This window comes from Fundulus heteroclitus, unplaced genomic scaffold (assembly GCF_011125445.2).
Source record: "Fundulus heteroclitus isolate FHET01 unplaced genomic scaffold, MU-UCD_Fhet_4.1 scaffold_42, whole genome shotgun sequence".
Taxonomy (NCBI): Eukaryota; Metazoa; Chordata; class Actinopteri; order Cyprinodontiformes; family Fundulidae; genus Fundulus; species Fundulus heteroclitus.
The window spans coordinates 2,028,933-2,052,477 of record NW_023396835.1 but is presented as its reverse complement, the minus strand read 5'-3'; the positions used below and the strand labels follow the sequence as shown (position 1 = coordinate 2,052,477).

Here is a 23,545-nt window from a genome sequence, read left to right as displayed (position 1 = left end):
CCAGGAAGAAACAAAGAATATTTTAGAATTTGTACTTTTATTTGTAATATTTTGCCCATTAACCAAAAGCCCAGGAAGGAAAGAGGTTCTGAAAATATATTTTTTGTTTTACGTACATTATTATGAGGGATAGTTTTAGTAATTTATTAACTCTTCTTATATGTAAGTTATGTTTAGCTGAGGACGATGTAATATTTAATGTTTGGAGCCCAGGAATGACCAGAGATAAGGCTGAGAACGTGGAGGAAGCAAGAAGGTGGGTGGAGGTTGTTTAATAGTCTAGGAAATAAACTGGAATTGAAGTAAAATAGTTTGGATGAAGAAAGAGTTGTTCATAGGATGGTAATGAGGAAGGAATTTAAAATAATACTCAAATTCAGGCCAGAGGATGAACAATGAGGGGGGCAGGGTACCTGAGCCACGGTATACGTTGTGGAGATATATAATTAAATGTTTTAAATAATTTGCAAAAAGGTGTTGGTAAAGCTGGAGAAACTAAATATTTTGTCAGGATCCAAGGATGTGTGGTGTTGTTTTTCTTCCATGTGGCCACCAGGGGGCGCCGTGGAGCAGCTGCTGGTTTCCTCTCTTAATCTTCAGCGTCACCTGCTCTACTTAAAGCTATAGTTGGTAATGTTGGAGAGCTACAAGATTTGAAGGTGGCTCCTCCTCTTCCTCCTCCTGCTCCTCCTCCTCCTCATGTTAATGCTCCGTTCAAAGCCACGTTCATAAAACAAAACATATTGGAGAAACTTCTCTGAAACAATCAAGAAAGAAATTCAAGTTGACAGAATATGGAAGTGATTAAAATGATAAATAGCAAAAGAATATGAATACCCAATAACAAATATAGATAAAGGAATATTTAAAAAGATAAAGCTGAATTATTGGCAAAAATATAAAGTAGGATTAATAACTTTAGTGATGGAAGAAAAGAGATGGAAGTAACAAGCTGAAATATAAAACTTAAAAAAGAATATTGATGAAACTGATAACTTACTAAACGCACCATTTAACAAAGCTGATCAGAACCGCGCCGTCATAAAGACTAAGAACACAGCACCAGGAAAAGATGGACCACCTCAGTTAATCCTCCACAGACGTCATCTTAGAGCGGCTGAACACAGAGCTGGAAGGAGTCAGCCATTGTTGCTATAGTCAAACCAGGAAAAGACGACACAAACCTGAAATTTATAGACCCACTGATTTAACATTGAATATGTGTGAGTTTCCCCGTCCTCAGCACCTGGATCCTGTTAGTGAGGAAGTCACTGATCCAGAGCGGTGCTGATAATCCCAGGTTGTGGAGCTTCAGGACCAGCATGTCTGGAAGCTTGGAGGGAAAGGCTGAGCTGGAGTCACCAGGAGACTACAGTGTAAAAATGTCAATTATTAACGATGTTAAATACTTCTTAGAATTTAAAGCACTGTACTCATTGTATTGTTCATTAGTTTTGACCTATTTAACTGTTTACTAATGTGGATAATAACTATAAAAGTCCTCTACATCCCCTCCTTATGCTCCAAAACGAGATGTGAGAGTTTTACATACAGTCAGATTCTCTGCCCACACCAACACTTTATTCTTACAGTCCAAATTGCTCATATTTCTTTGATTTAGTTGATTTTCATGCACAATTTCTATGTATATGCAATAAAATATGTATATTACTTGCTAATATCCAAAATCTCTTCACACAGAGATAAGGGGGTTATAATCTGAGGGGCAAATGGACCATACAGTGAACGCCCCTGAATGGGTGTCCACAATGGGTCCTACTTCATGTCTGTGTGAGGAACGAACGGTGCTCTCTCTGGTGTCTGTAAATCTGCCCGTCACGTTGTTGTGTGTGAAAGCCCAGTACTGAAGCTGTAAACATCCCTCTGCCTTTTAGATTAAATAGGGTAAAAAAAATCGTTTCAGTTTCAAAAGTCTTTTTATTACTACAGAAGTCTACAATAAAAACACCACATTATTCAGAAAAAGAACCTAGAGTGACTGCAGCCAGGTCAGATCTTTAACAAATGGTGGTTCCACCCGGTCTGAGTGGGTGTTTTTATTTTTCCAGAAGCTCCACAGAGAGAGATGACATCACAGCAGCAGCTGCAAAGAAGATAAGGAGAGGTTTCCTTTTTTAAACCTCTAGGGGCTGTGATGTCAGATCCTATGTGAGCAGAAGTTTTGTAACTTTTTAGGGCAAAAATGTTTCAGGATGATTGTTTGCAAATGTGTCGCTAAACAGTTGTGCATGGCTTACAACGGTGTAACAGTCCAGGGAGCCCAGCACCAAATTACTGACTTCATAAATGCAAAACAGACAAAATACAATTTGAGGCAAGCAAATGCTATGAAAAAATATCATTAGTTTATATATATATAATATATATATATATATATATATATATATATATATATATATATATATATATATATATATATATATATATATATATATATATATATATGTATGTATGTATATATACACAGTATATATCAGGCATTTTTATGGATCCAGGTACACTACTACTTTTGGTCTCCAAACAGTGTCTGCCCTCTGAGGAAAAAGAACATCCACAGCTTCACAGTGTGTTTGTTTTAAGGTCTGAAAGCTATTTTATGGTTCTTGAGGTCATCTCGGTTGACTCCTGATGGGTCATCTGGGTTCTAAATCAGCCTTACTTCATGAAGACTTTCTACAGAATAGTCTCCTTGTTTTGGGAGCAGATAGGACCTAGAGCCACATTTATTCCGCCCAAAACCCCCAAACTAATCGGGAGGGGCTAGTCAGTCTGATAAAAGATGGGTTTGCGAATGTGGTCCCAGACAAAGGAGCTTACACGCCTGGAGAGAAGGACATTGGTAACATACTATAACTAAGCTTGTAAGTTTTTCTTTGTCTCTTTGTATTTCCAAAAGAAAGAAATATGCGTATTTTAAACGTTTGCCTCTGATAAATGGTTTCTCCTTTACTACCAAATCTTAAACTGTGAGACGGGCCATGGGGAATGGAAAGGAGCGGGCCCCATATTAGTTTCAACACAAACCAAATCCAAAGAGAGGAGCTGAGGGGTTAACAACACCTGGGGAATCTTGCAAATAATTAAAAGAACCAGGAAGAACTGAGGGAAGGTGAGGCTGGGAGCAGCCAGAAAGACAGAATTGTCTGGCTGCTAAATGAACATGCCTCAGGGTTTGTACTGCTGATGAAACCTAAAATGACAGATTGCTGATAGTTTGCGGCACTTTTTAGAGAACAAAAGCTTTGCTTTAGCTTCTTAAGCCGTTGTACCAAGCAGTGAAATGTTCTTCACAAGCAGCTTAGGCAATGCAGATTTATTTGTATAGCACATTTCATGTATAGGACGACTCAAAGTGATACAATCCACAATAATAGCAAACCGTCTGCACGATAGCTTTACAGTTACCAAATAAAAGAAACACAGTGTCATGATTTAGGTTTTGGTTTGTTCTGAACCGTTCTGGACTTCCCTGTCCACACTTCAGTCAGCTCAGTCATCAGCCTGGACCAGTTCCACCTGCTGCCACTGATCAGTGCTAATCACCTGTTCCCTAGCCTTCTTATGCCTGCCTCACTCACCCACTCATTGTCACATCTCATTTCACTTCATCTCATCATTTTAAAGCACTTCACATCTTCTCACTCGTGCCCTGCCAGCGTGTTTTTTTTTAGTTTGTTGACATGGTCCACCTGCATCGGCTCAAGACTGGTAACAAAATGCGTCTCCTGGTATTTTTTATATTTTTTTCAATAAACCCTTTTTGACATAACTCTGTCTGACTGAATTTCGGGTTCGCCAGTGGTAACCGTTACAGTAAGTAGCTTATCACCTGAATTCAGTCACAAACATTCATAGACAGTCCAACGACTTCCTCTGGAGTAAAAACATCGGCAATAAGCCTATTTCTAAATATATCTGCCCAAGCAAAGGAACTTATTTCTATATAGGAAACAAAAAGTTTTTTTTTCCTGGTGATGCTCTGGGTCGTGACGTCTCGTTACTGCGTCTGGCCTTCTCTGGCAGCAGGGGAGATGGGTCGGCTCCAACCTGTACGGAGGACAGGTCCAACTGGTCTTTGTGAACTACTCGGCCAAAACAGAAAAAAGACCACCTCGCCTGTCAACGTTAAAGGTGGAAGTAACTCCTTATTCTCCATTGGTTGTGCACTCCAACCTAATTAAAGTCAAGGACCTCTCTTGTAAAACCAACAACAAGAGCTAAAGTGGCTGCGGCTTTGTCCAGCAAGGCATCGACCACCGTTTCCAACACGTGAGAAACTTCAGCTGATGGGGCTCTCCCCTTTACAGTGGAAGAAATGAGCCTGTGTTCACACTACGTTTTTATCATCTCGGAGGAGTGGTTACCGGTGCTGAGTTTGGGGTCCTAAACGGAGCTGTAGTCAGATCAGCCATTTTATGTCTCAACAGCGTGTTGTTGTAACTCTGGGTACAGAAAGGAGGCATGACTCTGACAACCTTAGGGTTCTGGTTCGTTCATAATGGACCTGGAAATCAGAGCTGTATTTTGGCCCAGACCATTCAGAGATTTATTAAAAAACAACAGGATTTTAAAAACTGAAACATAGTTATATGGTCGGAAGTGTTCTAAACTAATTGCAACTGTTTGATGGATTTTTTGGGGGGAAACCCATGAAAACATTATTACCACATTCCAGTCTACGAAAAATAAAAGTAAGGGGAAGTTTTTCTAAGTCCTGCTGAGACATCAGTCCTTTAATCCTCAATATGTTCTTCAGGTGATAATAGGCTGACTATACTACTGTGTTAAAGTTCAGGTCTAAGTCCAGAACCACTCCCAGATTTCAGGCTTGGTTTATTGGTTTAATGAGTGCTAACTTTGAATCTTTCTTCCTTGGCTCCAAACACTATTATTTCTGTTTTATCCTCATATCCTCACATCCACTATTTAATTTGATAAATGCATCTGATCATTGTTGGAATTGTATTATAGTCTCCACATGTTACAGTTATATAGATTTATGGGTCATCTTCATAGTTCTGGTAACACATTTGTTTTTTTTTTTTCATAATTTGAGCAAGTGGAAGCAAATAGATGTTAAACAACAGAGGACCCAAAATTGAACCTTGGGGAACTCCTCGCTATTTTTTCTGCTCCAATTTGTTGTACAGACACAAAGCATTCCCGAACCGCTTCATAGGACTCCGAACAGACAACTGCTGTGCCACCCAATTCTTCAACCTGTCTGACAAGATGTTATGGTCGACCGTGTCAGCTGCAGCGCTGAGATCCAGCAAAACCAAAGCTGAAATGTTGTCATTATCCGTTTTGAAGCGGATATTATTCTGGACCTTTCTCAGAGCCGTCATGCAGCTGAAAAACTGACTGGAAGACATCAAAACAGTCATTTAATGCCATGAGGTTATGCAGCTGTTGAATAACAGATTTTTGTATTATTTTACAAAGTTAGGGAACTAACTGGACTATTCTTTTAAGTGGAATAAGGACAGCTGTTTTAGGCACCTAAAAACAGACATGAATTTACAGTAGAAGCTCTTTGAAATCCCCTGTTGGCACAGTGTCAAGGCAGCAAGTGGTGGAATTCAGGTGATGCATGATGTCATCCAGGTTCTCATCAGTGATTGGGTCATGGCTTCTCTCCGTGGACACAGAGGCAGCACATATTCTGTGTCACTGATTCAGGGGGATATTTTTTTTACTCGGTCAACAGTAGTGAACAAAGTCTGTGCATTATTGTTGTTTTTGGCAGTGATATCAGAAAGTTATGATTACCTTGCGTTCCTCAGCTCTGTATGATATTTATATATGTCATAATGAATTTTCTATTTGGATTCAGAGATAGTCGAGGGGCTGTGATGAAGAGTAGATCTGAACAAATGTTTTTTTTTTACCTATGTACCGTTTCTTGATTATCTCTGCCTGTAAACTTCAGTTGATATTAATAAAACTCAACGAAAACACACATTTATAGAATGTTGTTTATCTGAAGTAACACTATATTTCAATCAACAAATCTTCTCTGCTAGGCTAGTGAAACTTAACTAAACTACTAAGCACAATTAAGATTAATTAAACTAAGGAACTATGTACAGACAAAATAACAAAGGACAAATAAAGATAGTTGAAAATCATTATCATAACAATGATTTAGTTAATCTTGGGTTTACTGCAGATGCGACTTAGAGAACCAGAGTTCATCTTAAAGAAGATGGAATGAGGTTAGATTAGGTTAACTAATTTAGAATGCAAGACAATCATATTTTTCTGATATCATTGCCATATGTGTTCAACCCATTGACAATGCAAATCTTGAGTTAGCTAAAACATTATTTGAGGACATAACATTTGAAAGAATATTTGCTCAGTAAAAAATCAATAACCTTTAGGACGCTTGATTTTTATTAATGTAATAACTTTTCCTGGAAATAATTAAGACTTGAATTGGTAACTTAGGAAGCTAGAGGGTGCTGTAGTAGACAAACAACCGGAAATGACGTGTCGGGGCACATGTCGCCATTAACCTGTTGAGATAATCTTAAATTAGACAAAAGCACCATTAAATTGGCATTAATGTTCCCAAATGACTCATTCGCCATGATTAAGGTAAACTAAACAAGCTAAACGAAAAACAAGCATTATGTTTAAAACAAGTTGTAGTAATGTTTACTAGGGTTAGTGCCGATGCCAGTCAGTTAGCGATGCTGTGACCACATGGCTGCTTTAAATTGTCTCATCCTCTCTGCTCAACTTCCTTCTATTCTTAAAATACATCTTGAATATTGGAATAATGTCTTTCTGGTATTGAACGTCACCTGTTTTTTAAAAAAACGAATCTTGGAACCTGAAGGCTGTTATTCTTCTAACTTTCATCTATCTGGGCTGCAGGGCTAGCACTAGCATGCAATAGTCAAAGATAGGAAGCTAATTTTAACATGTTTATGTATTATCATTTAGGAGTGCTATTGCTACCAGTGTTATGGTTGGCATATAAAAACCTATGTTTGTGTTTGCTGTTGCTTTTTTGTTTGACAGAAGCATTTCTGCTGAGTCACTGTCTGTGGTAGCCACTGCCAGGAGCCTACCGCCACTTCCCTCAGTGAATACAGTCACTGTGAGTCTTTATTAGAAACTAGCCCATATTGTTGCTAAAGGTAGACAATAAATCACAATTTGATGGTAATCTACAGAGAGATTCAACAAATATTAATTTGTTATTCAGAGTTTGAAATTTATTGAGGTTTTATATGGGTTCTTTTATTTTGGCCTTTCTGATAAGTTAATTCTCTGTGGCCTCAGAACTAACTTCAGATTAGCTTGATTTTTCATTACTGATTAGTGTGTATCTCTGTTTTTGGCACTCTCATGACCGAGGTTCCTTATTGTGGGACGTTAAAGGAGTCTCTTATCTTATCTTATCTTTTCTTAAACTTGAGGTTTACTACCTTCCGTTACCATGACATGCCATTTTAACTATACAACAGAATAAAAAGAAATAAAGTAACATAACTGATATTTAATGCATGGAGTGAATTCTGCCTTTATTATGCTTTATAACAACTGAAAAAACATAGTTAAGAATGTTTTGCTCATAGTTTAATGGAAAGTGGGACAGGTTGAGGGGACACATTCACTCTGAGTCTTTACAGGAAGGAGGGAGAGAGAGATCCACATTTACGATTACTGTTAACTGTTCTGCAATGTGAAAATACCTGATAAGCCTAGCTCCCCATGTGGTTCCCATCATTTCCAGTCAGACCACATATTTCCTTGTCTCCTCCCCCTCTGTGCTCAAAGTCAAAGATAGAACAAATTACCACTCACATAATCACAGCCACAGAGAGCCAAAATGGAGCAGCAAGGACTACAACTGGACAAGAAATTTTTCTCCTGTTCGATCTGTCTGGATCTACTGAAGGATCCGGTGACTATTCCCTGTGGACACAGCTACTGTATGAAGTGTGTTAAAACCCACTGGGATAAACAGGATCACAAAGGAATCCACAGCTGCCCTCAGTGCAGGAAAGCTTTTGTACCGAGGCCTCTTCTGGAAAAGAACACCATGTTAGCAGCTTTAGTGGAGCAGCTGAAGAAGACTGGACACCAAATCCCTCCTGAAACTGGACCTGAAGATGTGGCCTGTGATTTCTGCTCTGGAAAAAAGGTGAATGCCATCAAGTCCTGTTTAGTCTGTCTGGCCTCTTTCTGTGAGAAACACCTTCAGCCTCATTTTGACATGAGTCCATTAAAGAAACACAAGCTGGTGGAGCCCTCCAAGAACCTCCAGGAGAACATCTGCTCTCGTCATGATGAGGTGATGAAGATGTTCTGTCGTACTGATCAGAAGTGTATCTGTAGTCTCTGCCCTGTGGATGAACATAAAGGCCACGACACAGTGTCAGCTGCAGCAGAAAGGACTGAGAGGCAGAGAGAGCTGGAGGTGAGACGAGAAAACATCCAGCAGAGAATCCAGGACAGAGAGAAAGATGTGAAGCTGCTTCAACAGGAGCTGGAGGCCATCAAGCACTCTGCTGATAAAACAGTGGAGGACAGTGAGAAGATCTTCACTCAGCTGATCCGTCTCATCCAGAAAAGAAGCTCTGATGTGAAGCAGCAGATCAGATCCCAGCAGGAAACTGAAGGGAGTCGAGTCAAAGAGCTTCAGGAGAAGCTGGAGCAGGAGATCACTGAGCTGAAGAGGAAAGACGCTGAGCTGAAGCAGCTCTCAGACACAGAGGATCACAACCAGTTTCTCCACAACTACCCCTCACTGTCAGCACTCAGTGAGTCTACACACTCATCCAGCATCAAGATCCGTCCTCTGAGCTACTTTGAGGATGTGACAGCAGCTGTGTCAGAGCTCAGAGATCAACTACAGGACATCCTGAGCGATAAGTCTAAAACCTTCTCACCATCAATAATTGAGGTGGATCCAGTAATAAAAAAAGAGCCAAAGAGCAGAGCTGACTTTTTAGAACATTCATGTACCATCACACTGGATCCGAACACAGCACACACACAGCTGGTACTGTCAGAGGGCAACAGGAGGGTCACACTTGTCAGTCAACCTCAGTCTTATTCTAGTCATCCAGACAGATTCACTGGTTGTTGTCAGATCCTGAGTAGAGAGAGTCTGACTGGACGTTGTTACTGGGAGGTGGAGTGGAGAGGGAGAGGTGGGTTTGTAGCTGTTTCATACAAGAATATCAACAGAACAGGGGGTGGATCTGAATGTGCATTTGGACACAATAACAAATCTTGGGCGCTGGATTGTTACCAAAACAGATACACATTTTTCCACAAGAAAATCAAGACCCCCATCTCAGGTCCTGGTTCCTCCAGAGTAGGAGTGTACCTGGATCACAGAGCAGGTATTCTGTCCTTCTACAGCGTCTCTGAAACCATGACTCTCCTCCACAGAGTCCAGACCACCTTCACTCAGCCGCTACATGCTGGAGTTTGGATTTATTACTCCAAAGACACTGCAGAGTTCTGTAAACTCAGGTAGACTGGTTATTAGCGGCTGTGTCTTTCCCCTTCAGCTCAAGTTTATTGCAACACCTGTTTTTTTGCAGCTGTTTCTATAAACTTGCATTTGAAATAAAAATGTATCGTACTTCCTCATATCTGTCTTAAACACCAATTATGTTTTTTGCCCAAAACCTTGAATAAATCCTTTAACCTGCTTTGAAGTACCATGAAAAGATAAAACACTGATTAAGTTCTTCTAATATCAAAAAGATTGTGTTTACAACATAAATACCTCAATGCAAGGCTAAATGATTTTAAAATTTAATAATAAAGAATCTTGAAAAATAAATGCAGTTTCCTTCAAATATTAGGGAACTAACTGGACTATTCTTTTAAGTGGAATAAGGACCGCTGTTTTAGGCACCTGTAAACGGACATGAATTTACAGTAGAAGCTCTTTGAAATCCCCTGTTGGCACAGTGTCAAGTGGTGGAATTCAGGTGATGCATGATGTCATCCAGGTCCTCGTCAGTGATTGGGTCATGGCTTCTCTCTGTGGAACACAGATTTTTTTTATACCTATGTACTGTTTCTTGATTATCTCTGCCTAGAAACTTCAGTTGATATTAATAAAACTCTCAACGAAAACACAAGACTGGAGCCGAGACAACGGCTCCATCCAAATACCCTTAATAATAGCTCCTAGCTCCTGTTCCTAAACTTTTCATGGGTCAACAGCAAAAACACTATGGTAAGGAGCTCCTGACTGCCGTGCCAATTTCAGACAGCCTTTAACTCTGACATCATCATGTGATGGAAACACACACCTGAGTCAAATCTGGGCCTACAGCCTTCTGATAGTGAACTACAAAGTGTGTGCTCTCTTCTCTCCGGACATTTTCATTAATTTCTGTGAGATGGGCTGTACTGATAATTGATGTTGTGCAAAGAATTGTGGGATTCCTTTTTGTCCAAAGCCTTGAATAAATCCTTTTAACCTGCTTTGAAATACTATGAAAAGATAAAACACTGATTAAGTTCTTCCAGTATCAAAAAGATTGTGTTTACAACAGAAATACCTCAATGTAAGAGTAAATGATTTTAAAATTTGATAATAAAAAAACCTTGAAAAATAAATGTAGTTTCTTTCAAATATTTCCAGCCAAGATTTGTCTTACTTCCTTATTTTGATTTCTATCTATCTATCTATCTATCTATCTATCTATCTATCTATCTATCTATCTATCTATCTACCCCCCCCACCCCCACCCCCACCCCCCTATCTACCCCCGTGACCCCATGTGGGATTAAGCGGAACAGAAAATGGATGGATGGATGGATATATATATATATATATATATATATATATATATATATATATATATATATATATATATATATATCAGGATAAGAATCATATGTGTGTGTGTGTGTGTGTGTGTGTGTGTGTGTGTGTGTGTGTGTGTGTGTGTGTGTGTGTGTGTTATGAATATAAAAGTAAATGGGTTAAATCTAAACATTGTGGTCTTCATTATTTCGTAAAACCGTGTCACATGTGAAACTTTTAAGTTCTGGTATAGTCACAGATTTGAAACAGACGTTTTGGGGAAGTATTAAAGAGAAAGTTACTAATATGAGAATAAAAAAAAATCCTAGGACAATAAAGTTAAAAAAAGACAAAAGTGTCAATATTATGAGAAAAACGTCATATCATGAGAATTAAGGGGGAACATTTCCAGAATATTCACAGTTTGCAGAACTATTTCAGTCCTGGAGTAATAGGGCCAGGTTAGATTATTTTAATTATTTTTATTCTTTACGAGAATAAGTCACGAGAGTGAAGCCAAAGGGATGCGAAAATAAACTTGTAATATTACAAAAATAAAAATATTAAGAATATAAAGTATGTTCTGAGATTAAACTCCCTCTGATCCTGTTTAAGTGACTGAGTCTAACTGCAGATTTGCCACATTCAACATGGCGGACGCTGTGACGCATCGCAGCATAGGCAGAACCCGCCCGACGAGGCGTCTACGTATATGATGTCTATGGTGCCATAGACATAATATAAGAGTAGACGCGTCATTGGGCGGGTTCTGCCTATGCTGCGATGCGTCAGAGCGTCCGCCATCTTAAATGTGGCAAATCGGCAGTTACTCAGTCACTTAAACAGTATCAGAGGGACTTTAATCTCTGAATATACTTTGTATTCGTAGTATTTCTTTTTTGTAATATTACAAGTTTATTTTCGTATCCCTTTAGCTTCATTCCCTGAATTTATTCTCCTAAAGAATAAAAATAATTAAAATAATCTAACATGGCCCTATTACTCCAGGAGTGAAATAATTCTGCAAACTGTGATTATTCTGGAAATGTTCCCCCTTAATTCTCATAATATGATGTTTTTATCATAACATTATCACTTTTGTGTTTGTTAGTTTATTTTTACTTTAGGACTTTTTTTTCCTCACATTATTAATTTTACCTCTTTAATACTCACCCAAAAAGTCTGTTCCTAAAGGTTCACATGTGACACGGGTTTATGAAATAATGAAGACCACAATGTTTAGATTTAACAAATTTATCCTTATATTCATAACACATAAACACACACACACACACACACACATATATATATATATATATATATATATATATATATATATATATATATATATATATATATATATATATATATATATATATATATATATGCGTGTGTGTGTATTTATTGCAGCACAGGAATGAGGCATCTTCACTGATCCACGTTCACAATAACAGAACTCGACTTTTTTCTGCCACGTACAATATGGCGGTGACGTTGACGTGCGAACCTGCGCCCTATGTATGGTGCTACTAGTACGGATCGGGTAGTGACACAACCCGCCACTCACAATATGGCGGACTCTACGCGCCTTCCTCCATGTTATGCATCGCGTTGTCCATTAGGGGGCAACAGCGTGGCGCTTGGGAGCCGGACAGACGTTAAAGATTGAAAGAAGAAGTTTTAACCTCATCTTTGCAAGTTGTTCCTCGTGTTTGCATGTTGGGAACAGAAATATCATCAAAACAGCTTCAGACTCTGGGTTTTTAGCCGCGACTACGTTAAAACGTAAGTAGTTACTGGGCGTAGAAGAGAGTTTTTTCTTCTCGTATAGGTTTGCTGGCAGAAAAGGTTGTTACGTCAGCTGTGTTTACCTGAAGCTGAATGTTTGGTTAGCTTGATGCTAACAGAAATCGGGTCAGTTGATGTGAAACTTGCACCGCCGCAGTTTACCTGCGCTTTTTGTATCGCTTTATATTCAATCTTTGGTCGGTAAAAGTTCACGTTAGCAACAATCTATGTTTATAACATGACTAAGTGACTGCTAGCTTGAACAAAACCGATCTAAAGCTCGTTAAATGTCCTCTTAAAACAGTTTGAACAGTTTCAACTAACCTCTGTCTGCTGACATAACAGAACCATGAAGGCAATAAAACGTACTAAACGTGTAAAGTCTGGGATTAGCCCCACATGAAGCCATGTTTGAAACATATTAGACTTAAGATTAAATACATTTTAGGCCATATGAAGGTCATGTCTGTTTGCATTTCAGTCTATTATCAGTTTTATAATCTAAGTCTGCTGGGAAGTGTTAGAGTCGTTCCTAACAGCCCAACAGAAGCTTGGCCTGCCGGGATGTTAGGAAGTCCAGCTTACTGTAATGCTGTCCTTCCTTTCCTAGGACATCTGTCCGTCCATACTTGTTTGTTCCCTTGCTTCCTTCTCTATATGTTCTTCCTTTCCTTGTCCATCTTTCTATCCTAATGTTATGTTTTCTTTGTGTCCTACACCCCCCCTCTTCCTTGTGTCCTTTTTTTTGCCTATATCCCTTTTTTCTTTTTTCTGCTGTCTTTTCTTAAGCTCTTTGTCTCCTTTTTCCTTGTGCTCATCCTTTCTTTACTTTTTCCTTGCTTCCTTCCCTCCCTGGGTTATTCCTTTTTAATCCATCTGTCCTCCTTTTCTCCCTTTCCTGTGTACTACTTTCTGACTAGCATTCCTCCTCATTTTTCCTTCCCTTCGTTGTGTCCTGATTCCTGTCCTTATTTTCTTCCCTCTGTGTAGACTACATCCCTTCTGTCTGTCCTTTCCCCTTGTATCCTAGCTTCTTGCCTTGCCCCTTTCCTTCCTTCAATCCCTCCTTGTGTCCTTGCTTCCCGATTCTGTTTCGCTTTGAAATCTGTCACCTGTCAATACCGGCCATAACTTCAGTGACCGTGGGCGGTTTTATTTCTTCATGAGTGTGAAGGATAAGATTTGGGACTTCTGAAAACTGGAGTTATTATTACTATTAATAAGTTTATTTGATAGGAACATCACAAAAAAAACATTGTTACAGTTTGAAGTGTAACCGATGCTATGTTCATTGGTCGTCGGGCTAGTAGGCTAATGACCAACTTTGTGTGGCGTCACAAAGCAAGCCTGCGTGCTGACTGGTTGGCAAAACATGGCGGGTAGTGTAAAAAGGAGGAAATCGAACAAAGATGTTATGCCTTTCTCTGCGTATGCGAACTCCCTACCTTCAGATGCGAAAAAGAGATATAAGATCAAGTTATTGTACAACGCTGGTACATGTTCCGATCCATATACTTTAACAGAACGCTGGAGCAAAAATCCCGACGCGTGGTCTGACCTAACATTTGGCGACAATTACCAGACGGATCTGGGAGAAGTCAACGAGCGGGGAACAGAAATTTTCAATCTCTCTCCTCGCTTCATGTCGTTTACGTCTGTAGAGGGAAAATTTTATTCGGGCCGAAAGTTTTATTTACAAGATTAAATCGATCGCGCAGCGCCTACAAACAGCGCTGCTCTTGGTGCCGTGACTCTGCACCTCTATCAGCACAGATGCGCCCACACCCCGCTGCAGCCTCCGCTGCTGCTGCGGGGAGATATTAGTGGTAGACGCGATTTCTTGACTCACGCACAGAGCTGCAATGTTTTTCATTGTGATTCAGACAGGCACAGTTCATTTTAAAGATGCGGTTTCAGCGCACATTCAGACGGTGACAAGGAAACCGGCAACCGACGGTGGTTGTCATGGGCGTGTCTACCTGCTGAATGTAACCGCTGTAAACGTTGTTTTTTTTTCTCCGATTAGTCACAAAATGCAGATGAAAACCTCGGTCATGATCTGCAGGCTCCCACGGTTGGCCAATTAATTTTCTTCACTTTATCGTTCAGAGCTTTCTTCATTGATCTGGTTTCTTGGGAAACCGGTAACAACTTTTAGGATTATATTTGTTGAATCTGTTAGCACAGCCAATCACGCAGCACGACATGAATAATAACCTTACAATACAAGCCTTAGTTGGCTTAGTTAGCATTTTAATTTTTTTTGTCACTTGACAAATTTGTGACGTCAGGGCGAAATTCCCTACAGCTAATTTGCAGACCAGGTCTCTAAAACAAGAAAAATACAAACAGTAATATACAAACATGAAAAACATACAGAAGATGTAATAAAGATTATCTGCAAAAGTTTCTCTAATGTTCACAGGTTTGAGTAGATTTGAGCCGTTGTTTTACTTTGTTGTTGAAACTTGCTGAGTCTTGGGAGAGTATTGCGTTTCTCACAAAGAAGATGCAGAAACTGGAAGTGCTGTACCGTGTGGTTTAAAACTTTTGCACTGAACTAAAGGGAAACTGAACTAATCTTAGATTAGCCGTCTTAACCAAGTTATGCTGAAGTCTTAGAAGCAGTTCTCCCGCAGCTCTAAGATCTTTCAGGGTTTTCTTTGGACCACTCGCCTTCATCCATACAGCATGGATAGATTAAAAACATAGATTCAGAATTCTCTATTTAAGTCTACTTGAAAGAAAACACAGAGCTAAAGCAGACGGACAGAAACGAAGGCAGAAGGTCTAAACGTGACTAATGTGGGTCTCCTCCAGGTCACCATGGCGTCCTACACCTGCATCAGCTGCCGGGTGTCCTTCACGGACGGCGAGGTGCAGCGAGCGCACTACAAGACCGACTGGCACCGCTACAACCTGAAGCGCAAGGTGGCCGACATGCCGCCCGTCACCGCCGAGAACTTCCAGGAGCGCGTCCTGGCGCAGCGCACCGCCGCCGAGCGCCAGCTGGCGGACGCCGCCGAGAGCTGCGCCGCCTGCAGCAAGAGGTTCTCCAGCGCCAACGCCTACCAGAACCACCTGCGGTCCCACCGGCACCAGCAGGCCGAGAGGCAGGCGGTGCTGGCGGCTCAGAGGAAGGTGGAGAAGATGAACGAGAAGAACCTGGAGAAGGGCGTCTGCGACGAGAAGGAGGACAACGACGCCAAGAACGAGGCCCTGCAGCAGGCGCTGAGGCAGCAGCAGAGGCCCGGCCCGGCCAAGGCGGCCAAGGTCCAGACGCCACAGGGCGGAGGCAAGGTGGAGAAGCCGCCCCGCGTGGTGTGGCTGGAGGAGCAGGTGAAGCGGCGCCGGGGAGAAGATGGAGGGGCAGCGGCAGCAGAAGGTAACCAGCAGAGATTCAATTCAATTCAATTTTATTTATATAGCGCCAATTCATGAAACATGTCATCTCAAGGCACTTTACAAAGTCAAGTTCAATCATATTATACAGATTGGGTCAGATTATCCAGATTGGTCAAAAATGTCCTATATAAGGAAACCAGTTGATTGCTTCAAAGTCCCGACAAGCAGCATTCACTCCTGGGGAACCGTAGAGCCACAGGAAGAGTCATCTGCATTGTCCATGGCTTTGCTGCAATCCCTCATACTGAGCAAGCATGAAGCGACAGTGGGAAGAAAAACCACCCATTAGCGGGAAGGAAAAACCTCCAGCAGAACCGGGCTCAGTATGAACGGTCATCTGCCTCGACCGACTGGGGTTACAGAAGACAGAGCAGAGACACAACAAGAGAGACAAAAAAGCACAGAAGCACACATTGATCTAGTAATCTGTTCCACATTAGAACTGGTTGATCCTGCCAGTAGCATTTGCTTGTCTCAAAGCTTAAGCCATGCAAGTCTAAGTACACACGGCCGGTACAGTGAAACTGCGAATGGCTCATTAAATCAGCAGATTTAATGAGCCACCTACATTAGATTCAGCAGATTAAATCTGTTTAAATGGAGAAGGTTTGATTTTCTGTGAAATTCCTCCAGAAGACTGGGAGGATGTCGATGAGGAGGAGGAGGATGACATGGAAGATGATGATGAGGAGGAGGAGGAGATGATGGATGAGGAGGAGGAAGGCGGTCCGACGGGTGCGTCCGTCTCCCAGCCGCCCCCCCTCCCAGGCTCCCTCCCCGTCACAGACTGCCTCTTCTGCCCCCACCACTCCAGGTCGCTCCTGAAGAACGTCGCCCACATGACCACCGTCCACAGCTTCTTCATCCCCGACGTGGAGTTCCTGGTCGACCTCAGGGGCCTCATCAGATACCTCGGTGAGTTCCTTCTGGTCCGCTCCCACCTTTCACTGGAGGAGACGTTCTCCTCTCCTTCAGGGCTGCCAGGTTCAAACGCCTAAAACGTTCATTAAACAAGCACAAGGAGGAGAGACAACAGAAGAGTTAGTTTTCATCTTGCAAGGAGAGCCGACAGAGATGCTTAATACAGATTTCCAAACCGCTCTAACGCAACTCCGTCACCGCCTCTCTTTTTATTATACACAGGAATCCTTGGTTCCATTGTCAAGCCAAGGGGTAGGGATAAGCAAAACAACTGTGACCTTCTAGATCAGGGGTGTCAAACATACGCTGGCTAACTGCATTATCATTATTCAAAAAAAGATTTTTTTTCCAGTGTCCTGTCTGGCAATGTGGCAATAAGAATTGTTGTCTTAATGCCAAGAAGAGCTCATCAGATTTGACTTTCACAAGTGGAGCAGTACTGCTTTTGCCATAGTGCTCTGCTTGATGTATGAATGTGAATAGTTTTATTATGATTCATGCGGGGAATATCTCAAATGATATGGACACTACAATGGGAAAGTAGGAGAGGAAAGGAAGAACAATAAGATCAAAAGAAAAGGTGAAAGAGGAGATAAAAGGAAGAGAATGATAAAACAATTATTGAAAAAAACATGTACTTCGTTTAATTGAAAACCTGCAGTTCCTATATTGTCCACGAGGGGCGCTGTGTTTTAATCAGCGGATGGTAGCACTGAGCTTCAGATGTGGAAAATTGATTTTAAATCATTTCTTAATTTTTATCTGATGTATTTTGTCATGCAGGACAGTGTTTTTAAGTTCCAAAAATGTGAATAAATGTTTTTCAACATTGTATAATCACTGTGATCAGTTCTTATGCATAATGCACTTAAGTAAATGTTTAACTGAGTAAAAGTATTGTTGAAAATGCACATACTTTTCTTAAAAACGCTGAGGTCATTCATAATATATTGTGTAAAAGTGAAATTAACTTTAATATAAAAATCAACAACAAGTCCACTTTTATTAGTTCTGTTTAATCTTGCAATGAGTTTACTCGTGTGGCCCTCTTGAGATCAGATTAAGCTGAATGCGGCCCCTAAACCAAGTACAGTTATATGTAAGCACTCCAGATGGCTGAATAGAGTTCATAACAGTTTCAGACATATTTAGAAAAAACACTTATTATCGTCACAACATATTTCTCTGCTTTCTGCAGGCCTTCTGCAACGATAAGAGAGATCAAACACATGAAATACACTTTAATTTCTGAATAACTAAAACGTTTAAATTTCGTAGTAGTAAAGAGTAAATATATATGATAATTGCAATGAACATAGTAAATAACATAAAGTCTGTAGAAAATAGGAAAAATAGTTCTATCAAGGACCCTGTGACCAGCTTCTCTGTGGCTCCAGAACTAACTCTGGGTCTGCGGGCGCCCCCTGCTGGTCGCCTCCAGATAACACCTGACCGGTTCTGGTCTGTTTGCAGGAGAGAAGGTCGGCGCCGGGAACGTGTGTCTGTGGTGCAACGAGAAGGGCCGCTCGTTCTACTCGACGGAAGCCGTGCAGCGCCACATGACGGACAAAAGCCACTGCAAGCTCTTCACAGACGGAGACGCCGCGCTGGAGTTCGCCGACTTCTATGACTTCAGGTATTTATGGGATTTAGTTTCACGTGTTTTCATCCTTTTTTTTTTTGGTTGGAGACGATGGACTTTTCCTGATCCTGATCATTTCTCCTTCGCTGTCTGGGAACGTAGGAAGTTTGATGAGGGATTTACTAGATCCTGGGGGGGGAGAAAATCTTTATTTTAACTCCTGATTCCCTGTTGATGACGACATCTTGTCCTTTTTTCCTTCCTTGCGTTGCTCCTGCTGTGCTGGAGGAATAACAGCGGTCTCATCTCAGAGGAGTTTCAGGTGTTTGTGTAAACGTGTAGAAGGCTCGTACCGACACGCTGCCTCTGTTTCTGCCTACAGGAGCAGTTACCCCGACAGGAAGGAGGGAGAGGATGAAGGGATGGACGACGACGAGCTGCCGGATGATAAGAACCTGGGATATGACGATGAGACCATGGAGCTGACTCTCCCTTCAGGTGACCTTTGTTACTGAAAGCAGGCAGAGCTCCTGTTTTTAAGGCTAACAGGCGATTTTAAACGGCCGCTGTGTGTCCCGTCCTCAGGAGCAAAGATCGGCCACCGCTCCCTCATGAGGTACTACAAGCAGCGGTTTGGCCTCCAGCGGGCCGTGGTCCTCAGCCACAGCAGTAACGCCGTCGGCAGAGTCCTCCGGCAGTACAAAGCCCTCGGCTGGGCCGGAGACGCAGGTGAGGCTGACTCTGCTGAATGCAGCCGTGTTACTGTGGGAAATGTTTTGCATCTCTAAGGGGAAGTTTATGATTTAAAGTTAATATCGTAAATATTCTAGTAGAGATTTTGGCATCAGCTGACCCATCGCTGTTTTTTTTTGTAGTTTTCTTTCACTAAGCCTACGCCGGGGTCAGAAACCTGTTAACAACCACATTTAGACCCAGTCTCCATGGGAAATAAGACGCTAGGAGCCGCAAATACATTGTTTCCCATACATGGATTCTACTTGGGCGATCCACCCAAGAAAATTGTCGACTCTCGTTGCTCAACAGCTTTCTAATAACCTACAACTGTAGTAGGGCTGGACGATATAGACAAACAGCTTATTGATAAAAAAAAAATGCATATTGATCGATATCGATAATTATTGAAAACATTTAAAACCATGTTTTATGTGCAGCTCTGTCTGGACATTTTATGCTTTTGCTAAATGATTTAATTTTAATAAAGAACACAAACACAGAATTCCAAATAAATCTTTATTTAACCAACTTTTTTTAACCATAACAGACTTTTTTTTTTAAAGAAAAATAACTTAAGAGACCTGAGTTATGTTATTAAATAATGACAAAGAATAAACCAGTAAAATGACCAAAATAAATATACCAAATAAATAAATAAAATAGCCTATTTAGGTGGGAATAGCACACTAGTTACTTCTCAGGTTTCATAATTGAGAGGCTGACGCAGGTCTGAGGTCTGAGGTTGTGGTGTGTAAAGACACAGACTGCAGCTCATTTTGCACTGATTCTCTGCACTAGTTGCACAATTTAAGGAGCGCTGTTAGAGAAAAACTTGCGTCCCGGAACTTTATATCTCGGATCAAGAGTGGTGAGTAGTTTGAAGCTGCAGAAAACAGCAGTATGTCCATCACTATGAAGCACGTTACTGCATGCGTGATGTCCTTAATGCCGCTTGGACGCTTTGTCATTTTATCACAAAGAAGGAAGCCCAGTTTAGCTGCTATACCTGCTTTATTTTGGAAGAACTTCCAGAAGATTCCTACGAAGACGCGGAGCGGCGGCAGGGCTAAAACGGCTCGCGCTGCTGCGGTAGTGAGCGGCTTACGTGATGAAACAAGTTGGCTGCGTTACCAGACTTTGTTTTTACCGGTTCCTTGCAAGTTTTACAAATCATTGGTTTATTTCTGTCAGACTGGTGAACTAGTAAAACCCGGTTTTAGGACCGTTTCCTCGGCCGCTCCTTGCTGCGACATATTCACGTACTCTGTGTTGTGGTTTGAGAGGGCGGGGCTTAGTGACGGCGTGCCTGGGTCCACGATTACGATTGGTCGAGAGGAAGTAGTGACTGTAGCATCAACTAATATGATAGGCTGAAAGGAAGGAAGGAAAACTCTCTATCGAAGTTTTATCAACCCTATTTTTTTTTTTCTATCGCGCCACACGTCTATCGATCGATATATATTGTTATTGAATTATCGTCCAGCACTAAACTGTAGTAGCATAAGCATCCCCAAACCCCGTCCCTAACACAGTAACTCAACCTGGTGGTTAGATTCCCTGCAGGTTGACAGCTGCCCTGATTTTAGGGCGTTTTTTTTTTTTTTATTGCGGTTGACTTCATGCTAACGAACAGAACAGTTCGTCCCCTGACCAAGATTTGATGTCAGACATTTCTGCTTCTTTGACCTTTGGAGATTTTCTTATTCCAACGGCTCTGTGTCATTTTGAAAGTCCTGGAGGGCTAAAAGTTATCGAGTGTTTTGTTGAGGCTTAACCAGGTGTAGCAGAGAGAAGCTCTGATGGTTTTCTCTCCCCTTCAGGCGGCGGCTCCGTCCATCAGAGACAGAAGGACATGCAGTACGTCCAGAGGATGAAGTCCAAGTGGATGCTGAAGACGGGGATGAGCAACAACACCACCAAGCAGAAGCACTTCAGAGCCCAGGTCATGTTCTAGTGAGGGACCAGGAGGAGGAGGAGGAGCTGATTGATGAAGGGTGGCTGCCAACAAACAAGAGACAGAGGAAGAAAGACTCAGACTTTTCTGTTTCCTCTGCATTTGAGGTTTGACGACCTTAAAAACAGACCATGATGGAGAAGAACTTCAGCTCTTTGTGTTTTCCTCTAACACACCCAGCAGCTGGGCTCAAAGATGAATCTAATCACCCGGGTTACAAAAACACATTAAAATAAAAAGAGCAAAACTCAAATTCCTAAAATTATTCTTAAATTTTACTGATCATGGAAAAATGTAACTTAAATATTCAGACGTCATCTTCCAGATGAAGACTTGGTTTAAACCCACGATGGGCTTTTAAACTTCCAGCCTAATAAATGCGTGTTTTCTGGGTAAACCGCTGTCATATTTTCATCGTCTTTGCCATAACGTTCGGCCAAGTTGCTCGAAACTTTGGCACAAATCTGTCGTCTTTCAGGATGAGCTGATCAGTTTGAAAACCAGCTGAATAAATGTTTACGCTCCTAAAAGAGGAGAAATCCTGTATCGGCGCCTTAGAGATGACTGAACCTGTGTGGATCCGCTGTTCTGTCATTTTGACAGCCGCTCCATGTTTTCTGGTGGAAATGAATAAAGCTTTGCACGTCAGAGGATGGGGGTGTGACTGTAGTGCAATGATTATTGGATCAAATGGACGGCAGCGCCTCAGATCCGGGTAAAAGGTGCCGGTCCGGTCTACCACATCAAGTCGGCTGACGACTGCGGGATTGTGGAGGACCTGGCAGAGGCTGGAAGACCTCACGAGATTCAATGGTTTGGTCTAGGGATGCAAACAATAACTGACTTATTATTAATTGCTGGTCAATGGTTAATTAGATCAAGACTCCATCCGATTAACTGATAACATCCGTCTAGACCAGGTGTCTGCAAGCTTTACAATCCAAGGAGGCAAATTTGCCTTCAGTCCAGCTAAATAAAGCTTTTAAATGTTGCGTTCACTTTTAAAGGTCCAAAAAAATAATATAAACATACATAGAACTGTTGCAAACAAAAGGTGGATACATTTTTCTCCATTGGAGGTTGATATCTGCGGAAAAGTACGTATAAAAAAATATCTAAAATCTTAAATATAGTATATATAACTGGTACTTTAGTGTTGTTTGAAAATCAGTGAAATTATTCAATTATATCTATATGTAAAAAATAAATTTCCTAATTTTTATTTTCATCCAAAGTTATTCAGAGCTGTTGTGGAAGGTCCAAAGAGCCACTTGTGGTTCTGGAGCTGCAGAAGGCAGACCCCTGGCCTAGACGGACCTTTGTGTTGTAGTATGGCCGCCATCCACAAGAGGGCGCTTTGATGACAACAGGGATGCCAAATGCTCTTTTACGAGGTTCTGTTTTTAAATATTAACGCTCAACAAGTTCCTTATGTTGTCGGCTAAAAGGCTCAGATTGAGCCGGCCTGCATGGCGGAGCAGAGTCAACTTATCGACCAAAACTCACCGATGTGCTCAGGAGGCGAGGATGTGATGAGAGAAAAGCAGAAAGCATGACGCAAAACATAAGAGCATATTTTCTGACATGATATGAAGCCAGAACCACGGTTAACAGTGAGGGGTTTCCTTTAGGATTATTAGTTTCATAGATTTATGTCTATTCAACTTGTTTCTGTTCAATTTACCTGATGAGGTTCCTGTTTTAATTTATTAAGTGTCCAAGTTTAATAATGTGAGAAGGGCATTACTTGATTATTCAGTCAGTATTTCATACAATTGTCTCAATAAACTTAAAATATTTTAAAATTCAGCATATTGAAGAAGAAACCTTCATGTTATGGAAAGAGCCTCTTAATACAAGAGAAAACCGGGTTTTAAAGAAAAGTTAATCGTTTGTCGGTCGATAAGATCAGTCAACTTTAGATTAACTCGATGGGTAGTTTGCATCCCTGGGTTGGTCTAGTTTTAGTCCAGATAATCAGGATTTCTCAGTTCCAAGTCGTAAAAATAAAATCTCTGAAAAATATGGAATCTGTTGTCATAAATTTCTGGGTCAAAATATTCATGGATTTCTTTTTTTAAATAGTCATAGCAGTTCATGGTTTTTCATGTTTGTGGTACGAAATTAGAACTCAGCCCCTGATTCAAGAAGCCAAATAAATAAATCTAAATGTGTAAATAATTAAGTTAAAGGTGAGAGCTGTATTTAGCCCATTGAGTGTGACTTAAGTTCAGCTGCCTGACAGATACAGGGTAGAAACTTTCTGAGCCTGGTGGTCTTTCTGTGGGAGGGGCTGAAACAGTCTATGTGCAGAAAGGTGGAGTCCTCCATGATGCAGAGCGCG

The 23,545-nt window shown here is 41.1% G+C and overlaps 3 protein-coding genes across 4 annotated transcripts in view; all 3 read left to right on the top strand.

The window, feature by feature from the left end:
• The window catches only part of LOC118560306 (trichohyalin-like), a 190,389-nt gene that overhangs the window by 142,466 nt on the left and 24,378 nt on the right, over positions 1-23,545 (top strand). The window lies entirely within an intron of this gene.
• On the top strand, positions 7,858-10,573 carry LOC105916026 (tripartite motif-containing protein 16). Its single transcript, XM_036131275.1, has one exon. It carries the CDS (start codon positions 7,868-7,870, stop codon positions 9,524-9,526), a length of 1,659 nt encoding a protein of 552 aa, XP_035987168.1. The 5' UTR covers positions 7,858-7,867; the 3' UTR covers positions 9,527-10,573.
• On the top strand, positions 12,476-21,536 carry LOC118560340 (zinc finger protein 622-like). Of its 2 annotated transcripts, none has more exons than XM_036131289.1 (7): positions 12,476-12,601; positions 15,425-15,989; positions 16,646-16,924; positions 18,404-18,566; positions 18,895-19,010; positions 19,098-19,241; positions 21,068-21,536. In XM_036131289.1, the coding sequence occupies exons 2-7, from the start codon at positions 15,431-15,433 to the stop codon at positions 21,199-21,201; spliced, it is 1,395 nt and encodes a 464-aa protein (XP_035987182.1). In that variant the 5' UTR covers positions 12,476-12,601; positions 15,425-15,430; the 3' UTR covers positions 21,202-21,536. The 2 variants fall into 2 exon arrangements, with proteins under 2 accessions (XP_035987182.1, XP_035987181.1); XM_036131288.1 differs by having other exon boundaries at positions 16,643-16,924.